The sequence below is a fragment of the Parus major genome, chromosome 1, assembly GCF_001522545.3.
Source record: "Parus major isolate Abel chromosome 1, Parus_major1.1, whole genome shotgun sequence".
NCBI lineage: Eukaryota > Metazoa > Chordata > Aves > Passeriformes > Paridae > Parus > Parus major.
Window position 1 is genome coordinate 88,011,939 of NC_031768.1, and position 13,232 is coordinate 88,025,170.

Genomic DNA, 13,232 nt, shown 5'->3' on the forward strand with positions numbered 1-13,232 from the left:
AACACTGATAGTGCTCAAGTGGTCTGTCAACACAGAAGAGCAGTGAAACTGTTTGTGAAAGGCAACCTCTCCAAGAGGAAAAAACAAAAAGGGTGGGGATGGGACAAAAGAAAAACCTGTGTGTTAGGAGGTTCAGTTTATGTGTTGGTGGATTCTAGCAGTGAAGCAGCCTTACCCTGTGGCACATGGCACAGCTCTGCATAGGTGCTCAGGCACAGTGGAACAGAACAGGGCTTGTGTTGTATACTACCAAGGCAGCTCGCTTCCCTTTTGACTAAAATAATTTCAGTAAGAACATTTAGTTTGAGGAATTCACTAGTCTGTTGAGTAACTACCCATTAGAAATAAAAATCTGTTGGAAAGATTGGATTCTGTGTAGTTCATGGATGGCAGTTTGTAGCCAGCCATGAGCCCTTTTACATCCTGGATACAGAGGTCTTAGGAGGTTTTCTCCATGTTTTTTTCACATATACCTTAAACCCCCCAAACCCTAGCAACAAAACAGCTAGGTTCTTTGGAATGAAGTGAAAACAGAGGTTAAAGGACATTTTTTATATGAGGGACAGCCTATGCAGAATGACAAATAGGTAACACATACAGGAGGTTCTATGCCTGTGATGGAAGTTTGGAGGGGAAAGAGTGCAGTGCAGCTTTGTCCTGCTAAACAGGCTGAAAATGCTTATAATTCTACAGCAGTAGACCTTAAAAACATAAGTTTATGTTTTGAATAAATTGAAGGTGCTATTACATAACAACTTCAACCTTTTTTTTTTTTTTTTTTTTTTTTGTTTTCTTCCCTCTTTCCCTTCTACAGATCACACATCCGTGGGCGGGCTGGGAGACAGTTTTTATGAATATTTATTGAAAGCCTGGCTTATGTCAGACAAGACGGACACGGAGGCAAGGAAAATGTACGACGATGCAATTGAGGTGATTATAATTCATTGAGTTTTCCAATACAGTGGAACCATCTTTAATGATTTCAAGGAAATTAGATTAAATTTTTGAAAAACCACCTAGGCAGAAAACCTACCACCAACCACAGGACTTGTTTTGATTATGTAAGTTTTAAGAAATCAAGTGATGAATAATACTAGCTTTCACTCTGAGTAGTTTAAAAAGTATTATTGTGGAATACATGTGATGCAGATTATTGTGCTAAAAATAATCAGCTTGTCCCAAATGGTACAATGTAAAAGCCCGAGCTCTAATTTATTAGGAGGAGATCTAGCAACCTTGAGATGTGTGCAGAACAACCAAGCCACTTTTTTCTGGTGTAGAGAATTCATCATTCTAGGACCTGAAGTCCCAATTTATTTTATTCTTTGCATTATTTTCTAAGGTATTTACATATTATATTCCATATTTACCTTGTAAAAATGTAGTTCATATCTATTCCTGTTTCTATGGTTCTTTTGTGCTGTGGTCTAACTCCCTGACACACACCAAGAAGTGCTTGCCCAAGCAGGGCAGTACTGCAGGATGGTTCTGTGGGATTTGGGGTGGGGGACTTACTGAGCTTTTTGCTGCCCAGCTCTTAATTTCCCAGTTTCCCCATCATCTCTCAGCAGCCCCTCATAGTGGTGCCTGCTGTTCCACCGTTCTCTGCTACAGTTTAGGCACATAGAGAGTAACTGAGCTGGTTTGAGTCACATGAGCTGTGGTACCAGCAGCAGCAGGGACTGTGTAGTCTTGTCCCAGTGCTGATGTGTTCCAGGCTCTGTGCATGCCCCATTGCTTTCAATATAAGTTTTTAAAGCTTAGTTTTAGTGCAGTCGGTCTTCTAAAGCAAAACACCTGGTCTTGGAGTTCTCAGAATTCAGATTTTAAAAGATATATCATGAAAGTTCTAGTACAAAATTACTTTGAAGCTGTAATATGTCTTATTCCTGACCTGAATTTGATTATATTTGACTTCCAGCTGCTTTGGCTTGTTCCTTCTCTACATTGCTTTAAAGAGTTATCTGCACCATATAGGTGGTTACTATCAAATGTACAATAGACACTCTCTCCGGAAGGAAAAATGCTTTTTTTTTTTTTTTTTGTGTCACAATATAAAACAGATTTTGAATTATTTCTTAGGCTTTTTCTATGTATTTTCTAGTGTCTTAAGTATGGAGACAGCAATGCAATGGTTCTTCTAATGTGATTCTTCTTCTAACTGATCCCTTCTTGGTTTTATCCTCTTCATTCAGCCAGGAGCTCTGTTTGCACTCTTAACCTTTGCCTCAAACCATCATCCACTTTCCAGTTGCTTTATTCTGAAGCTGGTTATAATCTTTTTGATTTACCACTTTCCTACCACTGTGATTTACATTCCCGATTCCTCAGTGTTTGACCTTACACTTATCTCTATTGCAACACGTTGTTCAGGCAAAACCCGTTTTGTCACCTGCTCTCAGTGATTTTACAGAACTGACTTTATCTTTATCTATAGTTCCATAAATTTTTGTGTCATCTGCAATTTTTTTTTTCCTAGCATTTTTCTTGGAGATCATTGTTAGAAATGCTGCCCAGTGTTGAATAAAGTATCTATGCAGAATCTTCCTGGAATAAGGACTTTTTTTATTTTTTCACATTTTTTTAATTTTTTTTTTACTTTGAACTGTTCTAGCAAGCCAGTTTTTAATCCACTCCATATGTGCTGTCTTGAATTTGTTTAGGACTAATACTTTGTAAAATGCCAAGAAATTATTGAAAACTCTAATATTCCTAGTATCAGCATATACCTATCAATCAAAACATTTATTTTTTATTTATATATATCATTCATTTTACATTGTTTTATTAACTTTTTAAACTACTGATAAAGCATTGGCTATTTCCCAGTCCTTTTGAACTTCCTTAGCTTTCCAGGGTTTGTTAAATTCTACATTAATAGTTCAAGACATCAGTTGTATATTTTTAATAGGTTAAAATACAATTTATGGGGTCCTGTGGGTTTAAAGATGTTTAGCAGTTGATATCTAGCTTCCATTGTGGTTACTGTTGAAATATTTTACTCTTGATTCTTAAACTGTGAGCACTTCAAAATTAGAGGAAGTAAACTCTCCTATTCATCCTCTTCACTGTAAACCATCTCGCAAACATTTTGTATGGGCACATTTCTGAATGCAGACAGAGCAAGGCAAATTTGTGACCAGGTGAAAACACTGTTTATAGGAAGAAGGAAGAGCTGAGCTGCTCCTGCTTCATGTGTGATATGACCTGCAATCCAAGCATCAGAGGGTTCCTTCCCCTTTTTCTCAGCTAAACCCACCCTATACATTTGAGTCTGCATGAACTGTACTGATTTTTGTGCTATGGAACATACTCTGTTTCAGGGTTTGTGTCTTTCCCAGGTCCTACCTGACATTGAAAGATGTAGGCAAAGAGTCATTAAGTAGGATTTGCTTTGCATAACTGCAATTCAAATTTTATTTAAAATATTTTTAAGAGGCCATTCCCTTACCATTCTTTTGTTCTTGGCTATAATATAGGTCTTCCTCTGTAGCTAACACTTCTTGTTCTTTGTTTTTCAAAATGTGGAGCAGAAGCTCTTTGCATCATTTGTGCAAGCAGAAGAGGAAAGGTGTAGCATGCATTCCTCCCACTCACAGCACAGAGTTGGAAATGTTCTCAGCACCCACCAGTCTAAAAGAATGTCTCTGTCCAGCCACACTTCACTCCCTTATCTTATTACAGCAGGGTGAGTGCAAGATGGGCAACATAACCTCACTCCTAAGTCTTGCAGGAGACAGTGATATCTCATTCCTTGGAGCTATCACAGGAAAGAAAAATGCAGCATCTGTTCTTTAGATGTCATGGTTTCCAATCCATGGTATATGAAGCCTTATCCAGGTCACCACATATTCCTAACATGAATACAAACAAGTTGTGTATCCAAAACCCTTCTGTATATAACATGGGTGCAGTCTTCCGCTGCAAAGGACACTTCATTGCTGCATCCTAGTATGGAAATCCACAGCTATGAAAAAACCTAAAATTGTGAAATCTGTTGGGAATTTTTTTGTGGTGATAAAAATTGAGGATGTGCCTCTTAACTTTGCTTTCAACATCATCATATGGGCCTTCCAGCTAGTCTGGTTTCAAATGTCTTCTTTTCCTTCACACATCATCTGGCAGGATAGGTAAGCTTCCTTTGATCTGCTGCCTTGAGTAGTCTAATCTGTTAGGCTCCTAAATTTGATCCTCACTCTTTCTTACTGCACAACATTAGGTAGCTAAAAGAAGGATTCAGCAGTGTGCTTGACTGTCACAGCATAGCAAGTACTGCTGCAATACAGCTTGGAAAATGCTATTTTTTGTAGTCACAAAAATCACATGAACTTCAGAGAACATTCAGGTTTTGCGTAGAATCACAGAATGTCTTGAATAGCAAGGGACACTCAGGAATCATTGAGTCCAGTTCCTGGCCTTGCACAAGACACCCCATGAGTCAGACTATGTGCCTGAGAGTGTTGTCAAAGCACTTCCTGAACTCTGTCAGGCTTGGTGCTGTGACCACTTCCCCGGGGAGCCTGTTTGAGTACCCAACCATCTGCTGGGTGAAGAACCTTTTCCTGATATCCAACTTGAACCCCCACCATGATGCAGCTTCAGGCAATTCTCATGGGTCTTGACACTGGTCTCGAGAGAGAAGGGATCAGTGCCTTTCCTTCAGCTGCCCCTTGTGAGGATGTCAAAGACTGCAGTGAGGTCTCCCCTCAGTCTCTTCCCTAGGCTGAACTAACCAAGTGACCTCAACCACCCCTGTTGTTCCAGCATTTCACAGACTAAGGAAGCTCCCTCCATTAGTTAATCTCTTAGTCGATGTGAGCTAAATCTTCTCTTTGGGAGCTGGGGTTTATACGTCCACTCTGGTACATGTATACTCCTTGTAGTCCAGCTGGATGTCATTGCTTTGCAGTTTTTGTTGGAGTGCTGTGGCCTCAGCCATCCAGCCCATGATTTAAACACCACATCTATCCCAACCTGCACAAACTTTTCTGATCCAGTGGGCAGTGCTCCCAACAATGCCCAGCTGTCCCTTGTTAATTACTGTAAAAATTAATTTTCTCCAGTTGGCAGGCAGCGGGTGGTTGAACAATAAAATATTTTGAGAGAGTTGCATTTATGTTCTTGAGATAATTCCATTGTCACTCTCAGGATCTAACCTAATAAGTAGCTGGTAGAGATTGATTTTCAGATTTCAAAAACTACCCCTTCTACTAGGAAGTTTTTTCAAGTTCAGAAGATGTGTTTTCTGCTCAGAAGAGGACCATGTTGCACCTAGAACATGTTCTTCAGTCAAACCATGAAAGCAAGTCTGGAGCAGAGGAGTAGCTCATGGAAAAGTATATAAATTCTGCCTTTGTTGGCTCTCCTGATGGTAACTACAGCAGTTTTGTCCCACTGGAAATGCTTCTGCAACCATTTACTCCTCAACATGAAATTATGATATGAAATTATGGGAAGATACAATTTGAAAGGAAATGTCACTTAACATTTGGAAAAAAATGCTTTCCTCTAGGAAATAGACAATCCATATGCCTTAGTGCCTTTCTACTCTTCATAGTTAAAATGGCTTTCCTTCAAACAAAACTCAACTTTTTTGTACCATATGGTCAAAAAATGTCAGTTTTGTCACAATCCAGAATAATGGAATCAACAGAATTAATGTTCCAGATCTTAATATCCTTCCTAGTGGCAGTTTCCAGCAGATCCAATATTTCCTGTACTAGTACTTTCAGACCAAATGAGGCTTGTACAGTTAACCACATCAGGCTGCTTAGCAGCAGAAGACAGTCGTCAATGCCAATTTGCATGATGGTTAGACAACCACCCTGGCAGCTGTCAGAGACTTACTGGTTTCTGCTCTGTCAGTTATTTCTGCCTTCTTCTCTTTGTATCCTGTCATTAGCACAAACCTCAGATCCATCAGTGGTATTGGTGAAGGAATTAGCCCAACAAGAGTGCAGACCAGCACTTCTCTTTCATTACTTTCTCACTGTCTAATGCTAGACATCTAGTAAATACTGCAGTATCTTGGTGGGGGTTGTGATCCTCTCTGAAAGGGGCTTAAAGCAAGTTGTTCCATCTAGTTTGCAAACTTTGGGAAGTCAGGCCAGCTTCTAAGAGAAAGATACCATTTATATAAGTCACAAGCAACAACATATATTGCTACAAATGTGCAAAAAGAAAGCAGCAGTTGCCTCATGTATAAAATAATAAAGTTTTCTGTGGATAGCTGCTCTAACACCCATCATTTGAGAATGTGCAATCAGAAAGCTGCTATGGAGAAGCCAGATGGTGGCTGGAGCATTCCTGTTGCTGAGGGTACAGGTTTGCATATGTTGCTGACCAAAAGTTTCCAATATGGATGTGTTTTCTGAGTACTCACAGAGTGCACAGAGCAGCAAATAGGTACTTCCCAGAGCTAACAGACAAATACTGTTTGAGCAGTAAAATAAATGCTGAATTCTCAAGTAAAAGTACAATGTTGTCTATGCTGTGATTTTCCTATGTTAGATGTCATTAGCATTTTTAGTAGGGTATTTTTTTTTGTGCTTTGAAATGATAGTCTTATAGCTGTCTATTCCTGTAGTGCTCAGAAGTGAATTTGAAAAAAGAAAATTATTTTTGTTTAGAAAACCAGACTTCACTTGATAAAGGAATGTTTTAGTAAATAACACTTGAAAGTGAACCAGCATTTGAAAGTTCTCTTAATCTCTTTGTAGGCCATAGAAAAACATCTCATCAGAAAGTCCAATGGAGGACTGACCTTCATTGGGGAGTGGAAGAATGGACACCTTGAAAGAAAGATGGGCCATTTGACCTGTTTTGCAGGTGGAATGTTTGCCCTTGGAGCAGATGGTTCTAGAGATGATAAAGCTGGACATTATTTGCAGCTCGGAGCTGAAATTGCACATACATGTCATGAGTCATATGACAGGACAGGTAAGAATTGTTTTTAATCTAATTATTTCAATAGTCAGAGTACACCAACTGTTGTAATTTTTAGGATTTGTTATGGACCTTGTCTAACACGCCCTGGTTTTATACCAGTATGAATTTTTAACATCCATGTATTTACTTCTGCTCTGAATCATTGTGAGTAAATATAAACCCAGACTTCATGGTTTCTTCACGCATGTTTATCCTGTTTTGGATCAGTCAGCTAAGATAGATGATATGGGTATGGGGAGGAAGAAATTTGAGTTAACAGTTGTCCTCACAGATATATAGGGAAGTTTTTAATTTCCTATATACTGTTCATACAGTTGAGGGAAAAATTTGTAAATAAACCTTTTACTGGTTTTAGTAATAGTTTATTCTGAGTAAGGACAATTAAAGAGAGGATGAAGACTACTGTACATACTGTGAGAAGGCCAAAGGCCTGACTAGTGAGGAGGCAGCATTAGACTTTATTGTAGGTCTGGAAGCCTCCCAAAGTCAGTCTTTTGGACCAGGATTATTCTACATCTTTAGTAGTGACCTTGATGCTTGAAGTGTAGTGATTATGCTTAGGGTGGCCATATAGTTGTAAGACATAATTGAAATGGAACAGTCTCAGAATAGTAAGCAGGAAGATCTTGAGAACTGGACTATCAGAAATAAGTTCACTACAAAAAGTCAGGAGCTCTTGTCTGAACTGGGAGTTGAAAAATATTCTGGTCTGTATCAGATGAAGAATTTTCAGCAGAGATTAGATAATATTAAGACTGCCTTAGAAGACGTGTAATTTGTCACCCAGAATACTCTGTATAAATCTGAATTTCAAGTAGAACAAATGCAGAGAAGGACCAACAGAATGAATAGAGGGACTGAGCTTTTATCTTGGGGAAAATATGAGAAATTGGCCTGCTCAGGCTAGAAAAATAATACCAAAGAAAGGAACAAATTTATTGCCATCTCAAGGGGTAAACATTGAGGAGAAATAGTTATTTTAAGATATAAAAAAACACAGTTGTAACAAGAGCAAGATTTTTAAGCTCACTGTGAATAAATGTAGGCTGGAAATTGGAAATGGTTTTGCATAGCTATCAAAGAAGTGAGCTTCTGAAATGCCTTCCCAGTAGAAATAATGGTAACTAACATTTAAGCAGTTTTAAGATGAGAATTCATGTATTTATTCACAGGATTACACTGTATCATTGTATAGTTGCCTGTCTTTTTAAATAATTCAGTCACGCAAGCTATAATTTTATTTGGATAGCAACAGCTTTAAAAAAAGGAAAAGAAAAAAATATGAGTATGGTTAAGAAGAAAAGGTAGGACATAGCAGCTATTGTTGAATTCTGAAAAATTGCATTTAAATGTTTAATTTAACATTTAAAAATAAGCAATGTTAAATTTACAGTTGTTTGAGGAGACCTAATTTTATTCCCTCAGATGTTTATTCTGTACCCTAAATAAGTCAAAAGATGGGTGAGATAAAAGTTTTGATTACATATTTAATGACTGTGTAAGAACACATGAGCAAGAAAGACTGAGAGCTGCACAGACAGCAATAAATTTGCAATGCCCTTGTTTTCTTTTGTTCAGTCGTGCAGTCCCAGGAATGTAGATTGTTTGTGTTTGGATGTTTTGGTTTTAATTTTCTGTACTGATTTTTCAAAGAAAATTAAGGACTTATACGTGCAAAATGTTAACTACTTTGTTATGTTTTACCAGCAGGATTTGAGCATAATTGTACACTTTAATGGCAGAACTGGCTGATGGCAGAAAAAGCATCTTTAGGAGGGCAGTCAGTCATCCTGGTTCAGGATGGTTTAAGGTTTAGCAGGCAAAGGGGATTGCCTGATTTCTTTTTCCTATAGACTTGGGATAACTAGTTCCGTTTGGCATCCTCAGAGGAGAGAGAAGGATGCAGAGACTGTGTGCAGGGGAGCTCTTTCTTTAGATAAACCAGCAGAGCTGCCCTTTCCTGTATCATCCCACGGCTGCTCGTAATAAACCACAGTAGGTACCTGGTGATGTAATATTTTAGTATGAAAATACTACTTTATAAGGCAACCTAAATTTCCATAGTTGAGCTTGAGTCTCAGCAAAACTGAAACACGATTTCACAGAATAAAAGCATTTCTGGAAAATAAGGGCATTATATTGCCAACTGTCATCAGCCTGTTGCACATATTGCAGGTTTGAAAGCCTGTTAAAAAAAAAATTGGTATTTCAGAAAGCTGGTTATTTCAGTGCTGACTAGTACAGAGAAGCTGAAACTATTCCTGATGCATTTTCTTGGGGATTATGTCCCAGTAGCAACTGGCATCACTGCCATGTAATTGAGAAATTTATGCAGGGACATAGTTTTGCTGATAATCTGAGTCACCTATCAATGTTCTCCAGGAATATCTGAGAGAAAACCTTGGACTCCAGAGTCAGAGGCTGGAGAAGTGACTACGTATGTTGTGAGAAGCTTGGGCCCTTGCCGTGGCTCTGTGAAAATCCTCGTTAGATTCTGCTTGAGCTGAGGATCAGTCTGTAGCACTCCTCAAAGGATGCCTTTCTAATTCAGCAGCTGGAGGAAGCTGGTGGTCTTTGGAAGGTGAAGGCAGGGGCTGTAGTCATGGCTCTGGTCTGCCTCTGATCAAGGGATTTGTGTTTCCAGGATCTATTGAATGTGGCAGCATGAGAGCCCCCTCCAAGGCTCTTCCCCTCTTCAGGAAATTGTGAATGCATGTGGCACCCCTTAGAAATACCAATAGTTTGAAAAGGCTTATTGATGGTCAATGAGAAAACTGTAATCAGAATAGTCTTATGATGTGTAATCTAGGAAGCATGGCTCTGCTTCCTACCTACTCCGCTATTTTTCGTACCATAAACTATCAATACATTAATGCTGCAGCTGTCCTAAATCTCCCATCCTATGACAGGAGATTTCAGGATTTTCTGTAGTCCAGTGTGTTCTCAGTTTGGAGAGGAGATTGAAAAAAACAAAGATAGAGGAGGCATGTTCTGATCTGTATGCCCATTTACCAGGACAAGAAATCATAATGCAGTCAGTGGGCACTGGTAAGGCTACAAAAATAGAGCTTCATGGTGCAAGGTTGCTCGATATTTAAGCTTGTGTGAGTACTGCACATCTTGAGGTCTTGCAGTTTCTGGGGGTTAGTTCTTTGTTTTTCATGCTTAACATGCACCACTGAGAAACATGGCACAGGCATAAAATAATTGGCAAATGTGAAATCTGTAGATGGCAACAAAAAAGTCAAATTAAATTGAAATTATAATTCACTAACAAAACAGTCAGAATAATCAACTTTCATAGGAATTTTAGAGGTTAGATAAATAGGCACAATTATCTGTATATACAGCATTGTGTGCTGATCTATAGCACACAGTATTTTTAGTACATTATACCATCCCTTATGCATAAGACTTTTCCAAACCATTAGCTGATAGCGTGTATTGACAGACTACAGAGAGTTTATTTTAGGATGAAATTTTTTTGCACTGCTTTAAAGTTTCTTGACAAGAGCTGTCCTCAGAATTGCGGTACAGCTTTAGCTGATTTTTATGTGTGACAATTCTAGTGCAGAATAAGCCAGATGACTAAGCTTTCAGTTGAGACATATGCAAGGGTATGAGTAGATGCTGTCTCTGTCCCAAGACTCTCAGTAAGCAGCTAAACAGGCAAGGCTGAAGAAATGAGAATAATAACATGTTTTTCTGAGATGTATGAGATACCAATGTGTGTGGATGGAGTAGTTCAGAATCTCAAACAGAAGTATCTTGGGTTTTCTCTTCCTCCAATTTTGTATGACTTCAAGCCTAGCAAGTATTATTATAATTATGAATTCTTTCTTAGTTTCAGGAAATTTATTGCTAGATTGTTTGTAGTCTTAAAGGAACATACAAAACATACAATATTTTCAGAAGTATTTCTAAAATTAGAAATGTGTTTATCTAAAAGTATACAGATTTGCCCTTTATTTGGGCAGTGCTAAATGCAGTTCTCATTGAAGTCAACTTTATATCAGTTAAAATCTTTTAAAATGGTGCTTGCTCAGCTTTGCAGTTTTGCACTGGTATGAAATTGTTTCTCATCTGCTCTCCCTGCCTAGACTATAGTCTACCAGCGCTATTAATATGAAAATATTTGGATTATTCTGTGACTGTAGCATTGTAAAATGGCCTTAGATGGTTTTTGGCTTAGAAGAAGGGCCCCTGAAAGGTACTGGTGCCCATAATAGCTTCCTTTCTTTAGTCAGCTATTAGCAGAAGTGCTGTGATTAATTTTACATCCTTGGTTTCAGATAGGAATTCAGTGAAATCATCACAATATGCAGAGTTCACCCATCCTTGGGTAGTTTAATTTCTTGTAGTGCCCAATGCCATTAGGAGTAGGTGTGAGTTAAGAATTAAAGATGTAGTGCACGAGCAGGTTCCAAAGCAAGAGAAGACATCACAGTGGTGGATTGCCAGAACTGCCTGAAATCCAACTTCTTTGGTGGGTAAGACTAACATAGCTGTCATGTTTCCCTGGCTTCCAGAAGGCTTTTTTAACAAGTGTTTTACTGAGGCCCATTAGGGACATTAAACAGTTACAGTCTAAGCAGCACATACCTGCATGGAGGAAGAAAATGGGAATAACATAGAAAACAGAACTGAGGTAAATAGTCCATTCTTGCAATGAATAAATGCTGGTTAACCAGCAGTACTCTGATACATTTCATATATATTTACACATATGTGTATAAGTGTGCAAAATATTTACTCTATTTATACACATTGTAAGTGTATGGTATACTTACATTTCATATTTTAATATGTAATATGTATAAATAAAACACATATATAAATGATCAGAAAGGTCAGGAACAGTAAGGTAAGTGTGCTGATAATAGCAAAAAATAAAAAGCACTACACAAGGACCTTATGAGGTTGAGTAACTGCATAATAAATTGCTAAATTAAATCCAGTGTAGTTAAATGTAAAGTGAGGCACCTATGAAAAAATTATTTCTAACCACACATATTAAATGATGAGTGTTAACTGACCATTGCAATTCAGGAAATTGCTTTTGAGATTATGAAAATGTCAACTCAGTAGTACTCAGGAGAAACAAAATGAGAAAGAGCAAAATAGAAAATGTCATTATGTCACTGTATTAATCTCATCTGCACTTTTTTTTTTTTTCTGTATTTGCTGGTCCTCTCTCATTTTACAAAGGATATAGTAGAGTTGGAAGAGTTGCAGAGAAGGGCAAGAAGATTAACTAAAGGCATGGAACAGTTTCCATTCAAGGCACAACTGAATTGGATAGTGTTATTCAGGGTGGAAAAGGGACCTTCTAGGTAGGATTCAGCAGATTTGCAAAATCACATAGGGATTGGAGAGTGGTTCTGCATCAAATAGATATTAGAGGTGTGGAACTCCTTAGCAAAGATTGTTTTAGATGCTCAAGGCTTACACAGATTTAAAGACACACCTGATAAGTACTTGGGAAATTAATCTATTAAGAATTACTGACCACCTAAAAAATACGTCTAGTCTGGGAGAAGTCTTGAGCTCAAAAACAGTAGAGGCTGGTAGAAAAGATGGAAAAAGGTATCACATATTCTTGATGGGTACTTCTCTGTCGATGTCTCATTTTGGCTATTGTTGGTGGTGTGATACTGGAGAAGACAGAATTCCATCTGGTCGTGTATGACCATTCTTATATTCAGAATTTTGGATAGGTAGAACTCTGTTTCTAATAGCCTCCATTTTATAGTGAAATTTATTTAATTTTGTAAGCGAAACCAACAAAGTGACCCATTTTGAAAGAAGTGCAGTAAACATTTCTTGATGGAATTTCCCTTACCATTCATGTGACTGAAGCAGAGTGATTCTTTTTCTTTCGGCATCCAGAGCCATAGTCCCTTGAAACAAAAAGATGAGGGAATTTCTTTTGGAGATTTTCTGCTGGGGCATGCACTGAGAGTTGCTTGTATTTTTCATTATAGTATTTTAAGGTTCCCCTTTTAGATCTCTGAAACCATGATTAATTTGAACCTCTGGCCCATAGGAATTACATGATTAATTGCTTTGATAATTTTTAAAGCTCAAGTGCAGCTTCAGAGTTCAGCATCTTAAAAATTCTCTGTCAAAACAAATGGTGGGGTGCAGCTGTAGATAAGAGTACATTATTAATGTTAAATTTGAGGACCATTGTGCAGCTGTCTATTACAAAATATGTGTAATTGCAACTTCATATTATAGACAGTTTTTCTACAGGCGTGTTGTTCTTATACAAATAGTCTTCT

General features: G+C 38.0%; 1 protein-coding gene across 1 annotated transcript in view; it reads left to right on the top strand.

Moving 5' to 3' along the window:
* MAN1A2 (mannosidase alpha class 1A member 2) overlaps positions 1 to 13,232 on the top strand; it is a 132,809-nt gene that overhangs the window by 104,257 nt on the left and 15,320 nt on the right. The window contains exons 9-10 of the mRNA XM_015636714.3: positions 815 to 930; positions 6,720 to 6,939. Of these exons, the coding sequence (XP_015492200.1) occupies positions 815 to 930; positions 6,720 to 6,939 (336 nt within the window). The remainder of the gene's footprint in view (positions 1 to 814; positions 931 to 6,719; positions 6,940 to 13,232) is intronic.